This window comes from Canis aureus, chromosome 1, assembly GCF_053574225.1.
Source record: "Canis aureus isolate CA01 chromosome 1, VMU_Caureus_v.1.0, whole genome shotgun sequence".
In the NCBI taxonomy this organism is placed as follows: domain Eukaryota; kingdom Metazoa; phylum Chordata; class Mammalia; order Carnivora; family Canidae; genus Canis; species Canis aureus.
The window spans coordinates 14,187,273-14,206,100 of NC_135611.1; the positions used below are offsets into that span (position 1 = coordinate 14,187,273).

Below are 18,828 nucleotides of genomic sequence, written 5' to 3' on the forward strand. Positions count from 1 at the left end.
AGAAGCATTTCTAAAACATATTTTGTCATGGAATCAGAATTATTTTGCACCCAGATAACATCTTATCAGGCTAGTATTTCATGGGATATATTTAGCAAAATGCTGCTTTATAGGTTTAAACCAGGAATGATATAGAATATGGATACTGTTGACTTAACCCACTGAATATGCTGAGCATTGACCACTTACTAGGTCCCATAGAAACCAGAGATGAATGATATTCAGACTTTGCAATAAGTTTGGCGACATGGCTTCAAGTGTGGTGTTATCTACAAAGCTAAGAGTAAGGAATGCCCTGGCAAGACCATATCCCAGCAGATTACGGACACAGAATCAATTGAGGCAATATCCTGAGGGCAAAGGGTCTTGGTTTCTGCCTTGAATGTATTTCTCTCTCTCTCAAGCTCTTAATAATGGTATTTTCATCCTGTTCACCTCCGAGAAGTGTTGAAGGTAAAATGAATGTATGGTGCCCAACCTCAGGTGGCTGGAGTGAAACCAATCAGAAGTTTCATTCAGGAGGGGATTTAACCAAATTTAGTCTGAGCTCTGCTTTCGAGTAAAAGCGTAGTGGTTTGACCACCATTTCGACACTTGGCTCCAAAGTCAAAATATAACCTAAGAAGAGAAACCTGAAAAAACAAACTACACACATAGGTAACCTGCTTCTTTATGAGGGACGCCGGAATTTAAATGTTGGCTGGACCCTGACAGCATAATCTATATTTTCATTTCTCACTGATGGGACATGAGCTAGAGGCCTGATGGCACATTTTACTGGGATGAACCTTTCCTTCTCACTCACAGGTCTGTGGACTAGTTCACCACTGGATTTTTCTGCCTCTTAGGCCTTAGGAAACATTTTGGCAGGTTGCACCGTTATTTTGCTCATGTTGTGAGTAGCATTTCTCTGACCTTTTGTTATTTACTGAAACAGTCCGGCCTGTTTTCTTTTAAGAGAAGCGTGAAATGAAGGGGAGTCAGTCAGCATAGGCTGACTTTGGTGTCAGAAGCCTGAAGGCTGCTCAGCTCCGAGTATACTTTTAAAGTTAGGGGGTCGTTGGCCTCCTCGTGTTTATTCTCATGATTTTAAGGGGTCTTTTGGGGGTGGTTTTTTTCCCCCTCACTAATGCAGATCATTTACTTAAAACATTTCACCACATCTGAAAACACAATCCCTTAAGAGTTTTCTTCTGATGCCTTGAGCGCAGTGGGTTGTCCAAAGCCTCTCCTGTTTAGAACAGTGGCATGACTTACTCCAGGGAAAGACAGCTCCAGATTGATGATTTGGTGACAGGGCAGCTCTCACTCCTGAGCACTCACCACCCTTAGGAGCCTACATGGTGGAGGCAGTGACATCATCCAGGACATTCTCAGTGTCTCATGGCAGGCTCCTTCTGTGTCCTTTCTACCTACTTGTGCCACCATACCCATCAGCCCTGTCTCCCTAGTGCTTTTCTGTCTGCTGCCAAGGGATTCCCCATTCACTGCAGGCTGACTTACGAGGGTAAAGGAAACATCAAGATCCCATTACATCTTTGGAAATGAGAAAGTGTGTGTGTGTGTGTGTGTGTGTGTATTCAGATAGATGCTTGTTCCTGCCTCCCTGCCTATCTACTTACCTGCTACTTGTCTCTTTTTACCTCAGACAGAAAATTCAGCAGGAATCATGTCTTTTTTTTTTTTAAGATTTTATTTATTTATTTGAGAGAGTGTGTGCATGTGTGCGAGTGAGAGAGCATGAGCAGAGGGAGAGGAAGAAGCAGACTCCTTGCTGAGCAGGAGCCCGACATGGGGCTTGATCCCAGGACCCTGGGATCATGACTGGAGCTGAAGGCAGATGCTTAACCAACTGGGCCATCCAGGCACCCCTGAAATGTATTTTCATTGGGATTCCCATAGCTCTTGAACTCAGCTGCTACCATTATAAACCACCAGTCAAATTTTTGTCTTGTTGATTCTCTTAGCCAAACGTAAAATGACCTTGGCATATGTAAACCAGCCTGAATGATTGTCAGTGAAGGCACTGTGTCATTTATAATGATCCGTGTGTTTGAGAATTGCCATGGTCTAATGGCCATTGTTTTAGAGATGTGTTACTTGTTTTCTCAGCCCTCCAGTCAGTAAGTAGTCACTGTACTGTCCTCAGTGTTAGGGATACACTGGCAAACAGAAGGGACAAACTGCTCCTGGAGTTCATACCTGAATGCAGAGATACAGCTGATAAATGAGTAAAGCAAAAGGTAGGGTGATGGTAGACAACAAAAAGGATAACCCTTTCTGATGCCATACAACTTCGGAGACAGGTTTGACTTGAGTGTCACAGGGGATCTTGCTTTGGCCCCAGACCTGTAAGATGAAGCAGAGCCATGAGAAGTCCTGCAAGAAGCTTGTGGAAACAGAGAAAAAAGAGCAAAGTCTTGGCCTGGATTAGCCTCCTCTCTCCTCCCTGTTTCTTAGCTAATAATAGCCTTATCTTTATGTTTGCCCCTTGGAGCTAGAACCTGATTACTCTAATCCTCTATGTCATTAGGAATACCCATGTAACAGCTGAAATGTGCTGTCTTACCAGAACGCTGGTTGAGATGCCCAACACTGGTGAGCCGGGTGTGAGCCATTCAGAACCCATCATCCCTCTCAGCCCCTCCCAACAGCCCTCCTATTCAGAGAGGCCACGATGTACAGATGAGAAAATAGGTTGATGTTATTTCTCAGAGAAAGGTCATAGGAAATGCTTTAAAATTCTGTGAGTAGAAAAAGAAGCAGCGTAGATCTTCAAATGTAGTGAGGCTAAGATGGGCAAGCTACTGCCAGACAAATGCTAACTTTGTCGTGCCACTTTTTAAACTTTTTGTTTTGCAATAAATATAGACTCACAGGAAGTTGCAAAAATAGCACAGAGAGGTCCCATGTACTCTTCATCTGTCTTCCCCCAATGGTAGCGGCTTGCCTAACTCTAGCTTAGAGTATAATGTATATAGTATATACATTACCACCACCAGGAAATTGATGTGAGTGACATCTCCAGAGCTTCTTCAGATTTCACCAGTTCTTACATGCATTCATTCATGTGTGGGCTGATAAGTGGACTTCACCCCATGTCTAGATTCCTGTAACCACCTTCCCATCAGGATACAGAACTGTTCCATCACCAACAAGAAACCCCCTTGTTTCATGGCATGTTTCATGGCGCTTTTGTGTATGAGGAATAGCCTCAGAGATTCTCCTGCATCTCTGGTGGATCATATCCTGGATGAATCTGTCGGGAGCTTGGATAAGTCTCTGAAATCTATTGCTTGGTTTGCCTGCTGTGGAATTTGTAACCGACTTACAAATAGAGATCCTCTGACTTGTACGAATGCATCTACAAGCCCAGCACAAAAAAAAAAAAAAAAAAAAAAAAAGGCAGAACCCACAGGTTTGAATAAATAACCCTGACTTCCATCATAGGACCCATCAGTGATACCCAGTTCACTGAAGAGGCCAATACCAGTTGTGTTACCTCAGTCGTTTACTTCTAAGAAGAACAAAACCCGGGCAGCCCCGGTGGCGCAGCGGTTTAGTGCTGCCTGCAGCCCAGGGCGTGATCCTGGAGACCCTGGATCGAGTCCCATGTCATGCTCTTTGTATGATGCCTGCTTCTCCCTCTGCCTGTGTCTCTGCCTCTCTCTCTCTCTGTGTCTATCATGAATAAATAAATAAAATCTTAAAAAAAAAAGAAAAGAAGAACAAAACCCTTTCTGATGCCATACAACTTCGGGAACATAATCCCTATGCAAGGGCTTTTCCTACAGTATTTCTTGAAGATGGCTGGGGAACACCTCAGGAGTGGGTTAATGGGTTACCTGGTGACTGGGTGCATTCCTCATGCAAGAGAGAACAGATTACCGGAGAACTGCCCCTTTGTGTGTGGCGGGAAGAAAGCTTTAGGACGTGTGTTCAGTGAGAACTGGTGGTGCAGGCTGACAGGGAGGCAGCTATAAACAGATTGAGGGAGAGACAACGGACTTAAGAGAAAACATCTGCCTGCTGCCTCTGACATCCAAAAGCTGCATCTGTGGCCTAGGATCAGGCTCGTAATGCTTAAAAAAGGAATGTGAAGGGGCCCAGCATGGGCTCTGAAAGTTTCTTTTTTTTCCTCGAGATTTTCTGTTTGCTTTGCCCAGAGTGCTGCCAGGGACGGATGGACGGGAGACACCCACATGGCCCTGTCTCCTGACGCTGAAGTAGCAGCCCTCCTTAGCAGCTAACTTGTGAGTGACTGGTTTAAAAGACATCTTTACCTGTTCTAGGCACACTAATCAGAGGAGCCCACTTACTTGGCTTACATGAACCCTTTGGAAATTTCAAGATGGACTCTTGAAAGATCTTGCATTTCAAGGAGAAGTTTTTGGTATGAAAGAAGCTGGAAACCAGAAGAGAGAAACAGATCGTGTTCTCATGGAGCCTCAGAAGAGATGAAGAGCATCTCTCTCAATGTTAAATTGAGCTTAACATCTATCCAATACGTCCTGTGATTTATGCATTATTTTTTTCTCTTCAGTTGGTAGTTTGTGTCCTGTACACACAGCACAGCCCAAGAGGTTGATTCAAAGGAAATAAAGATCAGGTGTTCTGCATCCTTATGCCAGTGCTCGGTTTCTTGGGGGTGGAAGCAAAAGAGGATCCTGACTAACGAGTTCTGTCCTTTACTCCTGGGCCTCAGGCCTTGCCTCTGCTGCTCACACAACCTTCCCAGCAGGTTGCTGATTCATTGACACTTCATGGTCAGTGGCTTTTCCTATGGGGAATGTCACCTGCACTGTTGTAATGGAGACGGAGGGAGTTGTCCTAAGTATTGTAAACAGCCTTGTTGGCCATATCACAGTCATCCCCAGCTTTATACTTCCCTCTCAGTGTCTACTCCACATGATCCCCCTCTGAACTCCTGTGTTGATTCTTAGACGTCTTTTCAACCCCCAAGTCAAGATGGTAAGAAGCTCCTGTGTCCCATTGCCACACGGCATATAAGCAGTTCAAAATTTTATGAAATAGGAATTAAGTCAGTGTAAATAATATTACTTTGGGTACATGATGCTTTTGGCTAGAGCTCCATTCTGCATAACGCCGAGAATGGCCTCTGTATTTTGTAGCAGAGTGGAGGAGGGGATGTTGCACTGAGGAGTGAGTGATAATAAGGCAAGACTACAAGGGTAGGAAATTGAATAAATAAAGGAGAGGACCTGGGGATGGTTGTGCAGTAGTGTTGCAGAAAGAGCAGTAAGGGACAGACACTTGCTCCTTATGCTCAGAATCTATGGCATAATTCATTTTCTACTCTTGAACACAGGCACGTGATTGATTCTCAACATTTGTTGAAATAAATTAGGGCTTACAGGGACGCCTGGGTGGCTCAGGGGTTGAGTGTCTGCCTTTGGCTCAGGATGTGATCCCGGGTCCGGGGAGTGAGTCCCGCATCAGGCTCCCTGCAAGGAGCCTGCTTCTCCCTCTGCCTGTGTCTCTGCTTCTCTCTTTCTGTCTCCTATGAATAAATAAATAAAATATTTTTTTTAAAAAAAAAGTAAAATAAATTAGGACATACAGAGTATGTCCTCTGTTCTACACATTTCTCATATATATGTGTATATATATATATACATATATATATATATACCTTAGCCCTGTGTTTAAAAAAAAAAAGGATAAGCTACTATAAAGTCAGATAATTTGCCTCAAGTCATGTCACATAGGTTGAATGTGGTAGATTTTTTTTTTTTAAAGATTTTATTTATTTATTCATAGAGACACAGGGAGAGAGAGAGAGAGAGAGGCAGAGACACAGGCAGAAGGAGAAGCAGGCTCCATGCACCGGGAGCCCGACGTGGGACTCGATCCTGGGTCTCCAGGATCACACCCCGGGCTGCAAGTGGCGCTAAACCGCTAAGCCACCAGGGTTGCCCCGAATGTGGTAGATTTGAACTCAGGTGTTTTGAGCCCCCAATGGTACCTTCTATTTGCAAGTCAGTGGTTTCTCATTTTCTTAAGGCGCAGGATCCTTCTGATTTTTTGAACCTGATCTAGGTGCTGAGGAGAGGCTCGGAAAGGCTCATTCTTCATTTTTTCTTTCTTACAAGAAATCTCTAGAACTGTTTCATGATACCATGGGGATGGCAGACAGTTTCAAGATCCACACCTTCAGAGTAGCCCATCTCAAAGAATGTCTGTGGGTGCTCATTTGTATGTTGTGGGCTCTGTATTTCCTCCTACCTTGAAAACAACTGGTTGAATTTTTCCAAATCAAGCAGTCAGCCTTCCAATTTTGTATCCTTTGAGTTCCCACTGCAGTTCAGATCTGGCATCCCTTTTTAAAAAAATTGTATTTTGCACCAAGGTGGCTGGACAGGGAGGGAAAGAATAGGGTGGGTGGGGCACTCTTAAACCAGGTCAGGGTGACAGGCTAGGACATCTTGTTTTCATCAAATTCTCGTAGCTACCCTTTACTTCTCTGTGTGTTTGCTGGGCTTTTGAGATTTCTGTTGTGTTCTTTGTAGCTGGACGTTTTCCAGAGGGTCATCAAGAAAAAGGAGGACGTATCGTTTGCGTTAATAACCTTTGGCAGTAAAATCAGACCAAATGATTTGGTAAAGAGCGGGAATGAGGGAGGTGCATTTATTCCCCCTTTCCAGGAAAGTGTCCAGTTCACCATGCCCCAGCACTGGACTCTTCACCCAGTAACTCTGAGATCTTGTATCAGGTTTACTCAATAATGATGAGGTCAATGGCAAAATGACTACCCCATTTTTGAGGAATAAGAATTGTTCCTTTTAAAGGCATATGATAAAATAAGTGAACATGAAATATATTTGGAGTAGCAGCTAATTTCTGTATGTACTTTCCTGGTGGGTTTTTTTTTTTTTTTTTAAGTGGATTCACTAATGTGGAGTTCGAAAACAACTATTAAATATCTACATTTTCTGCACTTTATCTAATTATTGATAATCATAGGGAACATATGAAAATTTAGAGAATATACTAAGGTTTATGGCAGAGATAAAGACCAAAGATCAGGGATTCAAAAATCATGGCCTGTGAGCCAAATCTGGCTTGCTACTTATTTTTGTAAATAAAGTTTTATTGGAACACAGCCATGCTCATTTATTTATGGATTGTCTGGGGCTGTTTTCCTATAATAACAGTAGAGTTGAATAGTTATGATAGAAACCATATATCTTAAAATATTTACTATGTGGCCCTTTATTAAAAAAGTTTTCCAGTGATGCCTGGGTGGCTTAGTGGTTTAGTGCCTGCCTTTGGCCCAGGGCATGATCCTGGAGTCCCGGGATGAAGTCCCACATCCAGTTCCCTGTGGGGAGCCTGCTTCTCCCTCTGCCTGTGTCTCTGCCTCTCTCTCTGTGTCTCTCATGAATAAATAAATAAAATCTTTAAAAAAAAAGTTTTTCAACCCATGCCATAGACGTTTCCGTGATATTTATTTACTCACTGCTTTTGTGGACATTATGTTACAGACACTCTGGGGGAATATAAAGATGAATAAAACACTCCCTAATGTCCAAGAACTTACAATGTAACAGAGACATGTACTGACCAGGTGGACTGCAACACCTGGTACAGATGAGAAATAATTAAATTGCTGTGTGATTCGAAGATGGTGAAGGCCCCCGACAATGGGAAGGAATTGGGACCAGCCAGAGGATATCGCTTTCATAACTGTGGCTCTCAGCGATTTCCCAACGGGAACTTCATGAGAAGTAAGAGTCATTTCCTTCATGGAATTTTATAAATTGTAGTATCCAAAAGGTGGAAGTGATTTAAGATATTACTTAGTGTCCAAATTTCTTTATCTGGAAGCATATTTCCCCTGTAATTACAGGGAAATCATATATCTAGAAATTTTTTTTTTTTTTTTTAAGATTTAAAGGAAGGCTTCCTTCGTTAGGGTGGGAAGACAGAAGAAATTCTTTTTCTTTTTTACTAACTGCTCACTGAATGAAATGGTCTGGGTCTTAACAAAGGGATCTTGACAGGAGACTCAAATGTCAGATGGATTAAAAACAAGGTAAAATTATAGAACCCAGCAGTGAATAATCATGACTCAGTGAGTTATACCTCTTTCCTCTCCAAAATGCCACAGTGAACAAGAGGACATGGAGCTTTTGGTAAAAGTGCGAGTCAGATGCCACCACACCCTGGGAAGATTGCGTGCAGAAAGCTTCTTGAACCCTCCCAGGATTAATGTGTGCCTCTTCATTTCTGACCTGCTTGAGGGCAGGGTTCGTGCCTTTTTGATTTTTGTATCGACCATAGTACCTACCGTATTATTTATGTTTTCCAAATATCTATTGGATTAGCTTTTCTATTATCTATTATCTATCTGTTATCTATTGGGTTAGCATGAGTTGAAGGCAGACCTGAAGGGTGCATTCAGAAGCTCAGTGGCTGATTTTGTTCAAGGACCCAAGAATTTCAGGGTAGGCTAAAAATGAAACAAGTGAGACTCTTTCCATTCTGCTTCCATCAGAGGAGCAGAATTGTTGGCCAAACTCTGGCCACCCATTCTCTATACTCGTGACGATAAAGATGCCAGAGAGAGTGCAGCTTAGTTGTGTTTGGGAATACAACACTGGGAAGTTCTCGCCACTAAAAGATTGTATTTTGCCTCATAGACCCTGTCTGGACTGAAAGCTTACCCCTGACAGGTCACTTTAATCTTAGGAAGCCCCAAGCCAGATGAGTTTGTATTTCCTGCGTCTATGTAGGAGAGTGCCCTGGAGCTGGCCACCTGACCGCAGCGTCCCCTGGGGCTGTGGCCTCTCCTCCCCAAGAAGCCCAAACCACACTGTCTCCGAATATTTCCCACTGCTGGCTTTCACAATAGGCTGGGGGCCAGGAGCCAGGCGTGTGCCCGGGAGAGAACCTGTGGGAGGGGGACAGAGTCTGGAAGGTCACCTGGCTTGCCCGAAGGGGGCTGTCCAGCCCTTGCGTGTGAATCACACGCTCCGGGGCATCTTCTGACAAAGACACAGTCACTGGGGGCACACTCCAGGGCCGTATTCTATCAAAACCATCTAAATAAACAGAGACGCTGCCGTCTCCTCCAAGCCCCACGGTGTATTTATGAATGGGATTGCTTCATCGTCGTCGTCTTTTCGTGTCGGTAGCTGGAAGTCAGAAAGCATTACCTCTAAAATGGGGAAAAAAAACACCGCGATCGCCTGCCTCTTCCAGCCAGCTGCGGCCGTAACCAGCAAACAGAATTACTTCACCCGTCGTCATGGGCCCCCTCCCTGTGGGATCTTTCCTGAGTTTCTGATTTATAACGCTCACTTTTGAAGGCCTCGAAATGCGTAGGTGAGATTAAATTACTGATTATCCCGAAGTCCTGTTTTCACTGGAGCCTTTCTGGACGGCCGCAGATTCCGTCCCGTTTCAAGCATTCGGTGGCATGAATCCACTCGGTTTCTGCCCACATCACTGCATTCCTGGGATGCCTTTACAGGCCTTCGCAAGATCATCTGACAGCCGCCTGTGGGGTCAATGAACTTTATACATAATTAAACATTCGCAGTTAGGAGAATTAATTTTTTTTTTTCTCCCCGAGAAGCAGAGAAAGAGCCCTTGCTATGTGGCCCTCCTTTAGTGAGTAGAAGTTCTGGGGCGCAATCGGGCTAGTTTCACATGATTTAATGCTGAACCGAGGAAGAAAGTGATTGCATCCTCTACCGGGCCTCACAGAACGGTCACCACCCACACTGTTTATTCAGACTCGGATCTTGGCCATTTGGGGTTTAAGCCAGAAGAAAGGGGGAAAAAAAATCCAACCCTGGAATGAACGCTTTGGAAACTCTGTATTCTTCATGAAATAAGGCCAACGATTCTTTAAAAAAAAATCTATTTAAAATCAATTACGAGGCTCCTATTTTCATTTATAATGGATTGTTAGCAACAGCTAATTTTCTCCGTTTCCATCCAGCTTTGGGGTTGAGGCTGGAATTGGAATCATGGCTCTGTTTTGCCTGGGTATCTGATGCTACCACCGAACTATGTGTGGGTAATTGGGCAACTCTGACCTTTGACCAGCTTTCCATAAAACAACAAGGAAAGGTGTGAGGAGGCAAAGGATCACATGAAAACAAGCCCGAGGGCTGGCAGTAAGGGGAAGAAGATAGACAGGAGGTGTATATAATAATGAGAAGAGTAGGGGAAGAGGCTGGACCCCATGCCTGGGAAGAGGGCCGACCAGGCACCAGGTCCTTCTGTCTCTAGGCAGGATTGCAAAAAATGGTCTCTGATATGTGAGGTTGTATTGGGTTTCTAAAGATCTCTAGAGGAGATTCTGGAACGTCCCTTGGTTATCCACCCTACGATTTGGCAGTTCCTACAGCCAGGAAATTCTTTCTTATTTCTAGCCTAAAATGTGCGTGTAGTGCTGCTGAGTTCTTGGTCGGGAACCCACCCCTCCCCCTCGTCCTCACCTCCCCACAGCGTGTATGACTGCAGGGGTGGAATAGGGCATATTCCTTGCTGCTTAGTTAAAGCTACAGTCATGTGACCTCCATACCTAACAGTTCCCAGACTCCCAAGAGTGGGGACGTGGGGGGAGCAGGGCGGAGGAGTAGTGTTTATTGACTTCCAGACACCAAGTACTATTACTGGGTATTTGGTGTATGTCACCAGGGGGAAGGAACATGACTGGGACATGTCCAGGACTGAGCCTCAAAACCATGTGCAAATATTAAATGCAGAAGCTCTCTTTCAGATTTTAAGAGAAAAGGGAAAACAAATCCTGAAAAACAGGGGAAGTAGATTCTAGAATTTCACTGGCCTCGAGATGGCAGTCCACCTTCTCAGTTTGAAATAAGAAGAGCTGAAAGGCAGAGCCTGTAAGGGACCAGTCCCGGACCGGATCTCAAGGCTGGTGTCCCCACTGCAGCATCCTGTTTGCACAGGGTGCTGGGCTGTGAAGGCAAAGTGACCAGAGCCGAGGTCACTTTTCTCACTTCCTCCTCCTTAGCAGGTGCATAATGAATGGTCAGCCTCTCCACGAAAGAATTACAGGATTCATTGAAAAGCTGTCAGATGACCGGGGCACCCTGTCTTCTTCCCTTTTTATCAAGTTATGTCATTGCCCTTCCTCAGGCTGCGGTCTGTTCCAGAAGGGAAGAGGTTGTCTTCTCCTTTGCCAGCCTCCCCTACTCTCTGTTGCGCCATGGTCTAGTTCCCTGTGTTATATAAAGTACTGAATGATTGGAGCAAGCATCTCAATGTGATGTTGGCGGGTGGGTGGGGGGTACTCAGAGCCCTCTGATGGTAAACTATGTGCCCCCCTGCCCACTCCTCCATCACCTCCATCATCTGTCAATAATCGTAACACTTGCCCTGGCTGCCTAAGAGAGCTCCTAGTGGTAATAGCTATTGGCATCTTTAAAATGTGCAGAACACGGTATTTTTTTTTTATTATGAACAATTTCAGGCAAACAGGAAATAGGGAGAATGAGATAGCAAATGCATGTGTACTATCATTTTGTCATATCTTTATGCCATACGTGCTTCAGGTTTTCCCACCCACCTGTGAAAAAGGGAGAGAGAGATAAAGCCCTTCCTGGGCCCATCATTCCCCCTCTTCCTTCCCAGCTTCAATTTAAATTTGATGCTTATTACTTTACCATGAGGGATTGCATCTTTGACACATATGTATCCATAGACAGTATGTGTATTTTTAAATGTTTTTAAACGTTATCTAAGTGATATCATCAGGTTTATGTTCTGCATTATGTGCATAAGATCAGCCTGTTGAGAAAGATGTACCTCTACCTTAATACATGTTTCATGCTGTATAGTATTCAATCAAAGGAAGGACATTAAAGTTGTTTCTAACTTTTAAAATGCCCTTTGAAGGATATTATAGTTGTTTCTGACTCTGTGACATTACAGGCAATGCTACAACATGCACATGTGCTTTGCACCATGTGGAAGAGTTTCTCTTGGGTGTGTGTGTGTGTGTGCGCGCACCACATTTAAAAAATTTTTTTATAGGGGCGCCTGGCTAGCCCGGTTGGTAGAGCATGTGGCTCTTGATCTCAGGGTTATGAGTTGAAGCCTCACACTGGGTGTAGAGATTGCTTAAAAATAAAATCTCTTAAGATTTTATTTATTTATTTATTTATTAGAGAGAGAGCGCAAGCCCGGGTGGGGGGGGGGGGCAGAGGGAGGGAGAGAGAAGCAGGCTCCTCCCTGAGTAGGGAGCCCAACACGGGGCTTGATCCCAGAACCCTGAGATCATGACCTGAGCCCAAAGCAGACTGAGCCACCCAGGTGCCCCCAACATAAAATATTTAAAAGAAAAAAAAAGGGGGGTTTACAGCATGTGTTAGATTTAGTCTCTTTCTACCTCATTCTGATCTCATCCCTTCTCAAAGGCAAAGATGCAGATGTGCAGTTTCTGGGTGTGAGGGGAGAAACGTCATCAGCTTTGGTACGTGTTGCCTGATTGCTCTCCGAGCAACGTGGGAGGGTTCTCCTTGCTCCACATCTTCTCCAACTTGGCATCATCAGGCTTTTATATGTTGCTTATCTGATTGGTTGTAAAGGTATCTCACTGTGGTATTGATTTATATTTCTCTGATTTCTGGTGAAGTTATGCTTTTCTTTCTCATCAACGTTGGTAATGGGGGTTTCTTATTCTACATACTGCCAGTTGGTAGACTTCGATCAATTTTTTTGTAGTGGGTTGTTTTCTTTTTTCTTAAAGATTAAAAAAATCCTGGATTTTAAAAAAATTCCAGTACAGTTAACATATAGTGTTATGTTAGTTTCAGGTGTATATTATAGTGATTCAACAATTTTGTATATTACTCAGTGCTCATCATGATTAAGTGTACTCTTTACTCACCTTCACCCGTTTCACCCATCTCCTCCACCCACCTCTTCTCTGGTAAGCATCAGTTTGTTCTCTATAGTTAAAAGTCTCTTTTTTGGTTTGTTTCTTTTTTTCTTTGTTCATTTGTTTTGTTCTTAAATTCCACATATGAGTGAAACCACATGGTATTTGTCTTCCTCTGACTGACTTATTTCATGTAGCATTATACTCTCTAGATCCATCCATGTTGTTGCAAATGGCGAGATATCTTTCTCTACTTATGGCTGAGTAGTATTCCATTGTGTGGAATATGTATTTACATGTATATGTTTATATACGTACACTGTCCCGTCTTTATGCATTCATCTATCGATGGACACTTGGACCACTTCCATAATTTGGTTATTGTAAATAATGCTGCACTAAGCATAAGGGTGCATATATCTTCTCAAATTGGTGTTTTCATATTCTTTGGGTAAATACCTAGTAGTGGAGTTTCTAGATCATATAGTAATTCTCTTTTTCGTTTTTTGAAGAACCTCATACTATTTTCCACAGTGGCTGCACCAGTTCACATTCCTACCAACAGCACACAAGGGTTCCTTTTTCTCCACATCTTGTCAACATTTGTTTCTTGTGTTTTTGATTTTAGCCATTCTGACAGGTGTGAGGGATAGCTCATTGTGGTTTTGATTTGCAATTCCCTCACGGTGAGTGATGTTGAACATTTTTTTCATGTGTCTATTGGCCATCTGTATGTCTTCCTTGGAGAAATGTCTGTTCATGTCTTCTGCTCATTTCTAAATCTGATTGTATTTTTGATATTGAGTTGTATAAGTTCTTTATATATTTTGGATACTAACCCATATTGGATACGTGATTTGAGAATATCTTCTCCCATTTTGTAGGTTACCTTTTAGTTTTGTTGATTGTTTTCTCTGCTGTGCAGAGGCCTTTTATTTTGATGTAGTCCTGACTGGATTTTTTTTTTTTTAATCTTCTCTCAGTCTGTTTCTTGCCTTTAAGCTTTGTCTTTTTGGGATCTTTTTTCACAAGAGTTTTAAAATCCAATTTATCACCACTTTTTCCTGTCTCTTGTTTGTTTATTTGCTATTGTTTATCATTCCCTAGCCTGAGATTATAAAAATAGTGACTGTATTTTTTTCTAAATATTTTGAAGTTAACTATAATTCTCTTGGAACTCATTTGTGGATATAGTGTGAGTTTGAGATCTATTTTTTTCCCATATGAATAACCAGTTGTCCCAAACCATCTATTAAAGAGTTCAGTCCTTTCCCACAGTTTTATTATGCTACCTCTGTCTCATCCTAAGCTCTGATACATGGAGGGGCTCTCTCTGTTGCGGTGATTTAATGATCTATATCTGCTCCAATCCTAATGTGTCTGAATTACAAAGCTTTAATTAATGTCTTAATATCTAGTAGAACAAGAGCCCACCTTATACCTTTCCAATACTGTCTTGGCTGTTTTTGACCTTAATTCTTCTATGTGAATTTTTAAACTGGCTAAAAATGTCCACAAAAATGCTTTCTGAGATTTTAATATGAATTACATTTAATTTATATATTAATTTAAAAGGAATTGATATTGATGTTGAATCTTCAACTCTCTGAACCTGATATATATCTCTGTTTATTTAGGTCTTACGACTTTCAGTGAAGTTTAATAATTTGCTTTAGATTTATTTCTAGGTTTATCATAGTTTATTGCTATTGCTAATGGAATCTTTTTAAAACTACATATTCTAATTGATTGTTGCTGATAAGGATGTCATGAGTGTTTGTATATTAATCTTGTCTCCAGAGTTCTTGCCAAACTGTCTTATTACTTATAATTGCAGTTTCTTTTGGATTCTCTATGTAGATAGTCTTATCATCTGCAAATAATGCTCCTTTTGTTTCTCCATTTCTAATCCTTATTTCTCTTATTCCTTGTTCTTGCTTTATTGCATCAGCACTGTATCTCACACAATGATGAATGGAGGGTGCTGGAGAAAGCATATTTGTCTAGTTTCTGACTTTAAAGGAAATGTATTCCTAAAGTTTATTGTAGGTTCTTCATAATAACTACTTCTTAGTTAAAATTTCCTTTTGGGGGCTTGGGTGGCTCAGATGGTTAAATGTCTGCCTTCAGCTCAGGTCATGATCTCCGTGTCCTGGGATTGAGGCCCCTGTCAAGCTCACAGCTCAGTAGGAAGTCTGCTTCTCTCTCTGCCTCTCCCCCCTGCTTGAGCTCCCTCTCTTTCTCTCTCAAATAAATAAATAAATAAAATCTTCTAAAAATTTTTAAAAATAAAACTTCCTTCTGTTCTTGGTTGGTTAGGTATTTCATTGCATCTTAAAATTGTGAATGGATGTTAAATTTCATTAAATACTTTTCCTGCCACTATTGACATGATTATATAGTTTTTCCTTCTTGATCTGTAACTGTGATGAATAATATTAACTAAAGTTAAATCTTCCTTGAGCTTCTGGGATAAACTCTACTAGATCATCAGAAATACACACACACATGCACATCACATATTATTCATGTGATAAATATGATATGTGTGATACATCTATATATCAGATTAAAAATATATTTTTAAAGAAATAGTATATATTTATACACGCACTACACTGCTGGATATGTTTGCTGATGTTTTATTTAGGGTTTTTACATTGGTATTTTGAACTGAGATTGACTTTTTGCTTTCCTTTTTCGTACTGTCAGTCTGTTTCTAAAATCCAACTCTAGACTGAACTTATAAAAATATATTCAGGAGCTTTTGCTATTTCTCATTTTTTGTGTGTCAGTTTTGGTAACATTTTTCTAGGAGATTTTTTTATTCATCTGTTTTTAGATTTATTGCTTTAAAGCAGAGACCAGAAATCTCATACTTAAAAAATACTACATTTATAGTTATGGGGGTTTTTATGCCTAATAGTGTTTATTTCTGCCTTCTTTTGTTTTTCTAATTCATTCTTGTGTATCTGCCTATCTTGTATCTTGTGTATCTACCATTTTCTTTATTTTATTGCTGCTTATCCTCATAATTTTAAGTTTTCCTTGTTTTTTGGTATTACATTTAATGCTAAACATTCCTTCTACTGAAATCTAGGGTTTCGACTATTGTTCAGTTCTAAATGTTTTGTTACTTTCATTTCTATTTCATATTAATAACTTAGTAGTGTGTTTTTGAAATTTCAAATGTACTGGGGCTTGGTGGCTGTGGTTTTGTTATTGATTTCAACTTTTATTGTATTCTGGTTGATGATTGTGGTCTGAATGTTAGCAGTTCTTTGAAATTTGTTGGGACTTGCTCTGTGGCCTAGAACCTGGTCAATTTTTGTAAACATTTCATGTGTATTCTTTATTGGGTGGAGGGTTCTCTTTACATATCCATTAGATGAAGTTTGTAATATACATTTTATAATCTTGTGTATTTTTTTCTACTTTTTGGCTTCATCTGTTGATTTCATGAGTTGTGTGCTAAAATCTCTCACTATAATTTTGAATTGTTACATTCATATAATTAACTCAGTTTTTGCTTTATATACACTTGACACTACTAGTAGGTATAAAGCAGGATTCCTGGTGAATGTATCCTTTGACCATTAAGCAGTGACCCTCATTGCTACCACTCCCCCAAATGCTCTTGGCTCTGAAATCTATTTGATTGGATTCATTTATTCAATTAAAAGAAGTATTTATTGAATATTTATTATTTGTAGGGACACTTACTATTTGAATGCATTGTTTTATGTGTATCCCCACTGTGACATGTTTTGGGCTTCTCTCTCGTAAAAGGAGTTTTACAGAATTCAGTCTGAAGATTTCTGCCTTTTAATGGATATATTTATTTTGATAAGTCATATATTTCTTATATGACTAGGAACCCAAATGTTTTCTATGTGCCATGATTCTTCTTTACTTATTTTTTCTTCCTGTTCTGTCTTCTATTAGATGACTTGGGTTTTCCTGTTGGTTTTACTTTCCTTTCCCTGTGTCCACTCCTGGCCCCTTGTGCAGTGCCAGGCCCCCTGGCCATGGCCACCACACAGTCCAGCCTGAATCCCAAGCCCAGGTGGATATATTCCATGAAGACAGAGGACCTACTCAGGAGCAATTTCCCCAAGAAGACTTCTGAGCTGGCAGCATTTTTTAAAGGATCCAGCTCTCAGTGAAGCTCACCTGAGCAATCTGAAGGCCCCTATAGATGTTCTAGTGCCTGATCCTGTGAAGGGGAAAGAGAAGGAAGAGCAGAAGAAACTGCAAGAGAAGGAAGAAATGGATTAAAAATGAAAGGGTTAACTGAAGGCCAAGGTTTTCTCAGTAGCCCAGTGAATGGCAAGAAGATCATGATTCTTTTGCAGCACCTAACCCCCGGGACTGAGGATGTCACTGAGCAGTCAGCCTGATCCTCACCTGGCTGCAGCTGCAAATACCTTGGATTGAGGATAGGGTCAGTTTTGGAGTGGCTGCCCAGCAGGAGGTCTGTGAGCTGACGACCACCCTTTATACTGAGCTGGAAGCCTCCAACACTCCAGTCTCCAAGGATTCCTCTGAATGGGGCAGTGTAGCCAAGCAATCCCATGAGTGCAGTTATCCAGGGCTGGTGTGAGAGCTGGATGAAGCAGAGGACTTTGGCTGGTGGTCATGGAGATCCACCAATGTCCAAGAAGCTCAAGAAGCCCAGGGGAGAAACAAAGGGAATGATGTACTCAGAGCCCTCCCTCTCCTTACGCGATGAGCCTGGCAGATATACATTCCTGCCTCTACCTGGAGCTCCGGACTTTCCCCACCTTCCTCCTGTTGGTTTCTCCCTCACCTTGTATCCCAGGCACAATAAATATGGTTATACCATTAAAAAAAGATTGCTGTTGTCTTCTTGATTTGTAATGTATGTATGTGTTTTGTTCTTTTATCTTAGCTGTCACCCTTAAACCTTAAAAATTGTATTTGAGTTAACAAGTCCAAAATTAAAGTCTGTCTGTATCTCTGCTTCCAAAACAATATAATAACAGACTCCTTAGAACATGTTAACAACACTTTTCTCTCTCATGTTCTGATATGATACCACTGGATATTTTATCATCTACCATTTTGTTTCTGTCTTTTTATCCCCAGCCAATTTTTTTTTTTACAAATCTACTTTTCAAAATTTAGCAAAATATATGCCGTTTATTTACACTATAGTTAAGAGTATGAGATCTAGAAGTAAACTGCCTGACTTTGGACCCCAGTTTCACTGTAAATCATTTAGAAATGATACTGCATACTGGTATGCAGTAAAGGACAGAGTAAAGCCCTCAGTAAATGTAACTGATGTTGCTTCTTGGGTTCTGTTCATCCTTCTTCAATTCGAATACTTCTTACCGAAGGACATCTTTGGGTAGTTATTTCATCAAGGATTTGAGAATACTAAGCTATCTCTCTCAGTCTATCTGAAAATATCTTTAATTTACCCTTGGTCTTGAATTGTAATTTTCTAGAGATAGAATTCCATGCAGATATTTTTCCTTAGCATTTGAAATTATTACCTCATTGCCTACCAGCACCTATCATTGATGTGTTGGAGTTGGCACTAATCTATTATTTGTTTAGAGATGTCTATTTTTTTTCTTTCTAATTGCTTTACAGATTCTTTTTCTTTTTATTCTTGTCATCGATGATCTAGTTTCACCACAATCCTGTCCAGGATTCAGTATGCTTCTTAAATCTAAGGATTCCCAATATTCATCAATTCTGCAAAATTCTCAGTCGTAATCTCTGAATATTGTCTTTCCCCAGTTGTCTTTGTTACAGCTTCCTTAGCCCACTGTTACATGTGTGTTAGACCTTGATATTCTCATGTCTCATACACATCTCTATTTTCCTGTGGTTGATTTTTTTCTTAGTCACCCCCTACTCTTTCCATTCCTGTCCTTCTGAGGTAAGCAATATTAACTTCTGGCGTGCATCCTTTG

General features: G+C 41.3%; 1 protein-coding gene across 4 annotated transcripts in view; it reads left to right on the forward strand.

Moving 5' to 3' along the window:
- BCL2 (BCL2 apoptosis regulator) overlaps positions 1-18,828 on the forward strand; it is a 169,937-nt gene that overhangs the window by 62,082 nt on the left and 89,027 nt on the right. Inside the window, exon 3 of one of the 4 annotated variants that reach the window (XM_077890963.1) lies at positions 16,826-17,423. The exons of 2 other annotated variants lie outside the window; for them this stretch is intronic. In XM_077890963.1, coding sequence (XP_077747089.1) covers positions 16,826-16,933 — 108 coding nt within the window. In that variant the 3' untranslated portion in view covers positions 16,934-17,423. Of the gene's footprint in view, positions 1-4,292; positions 4,646-16,825; positions 17,424-18,828 lie in introns of those variants that run through there. One more of the 4 variants, XM_077890975.1, reaches the window with a different exon arrangement.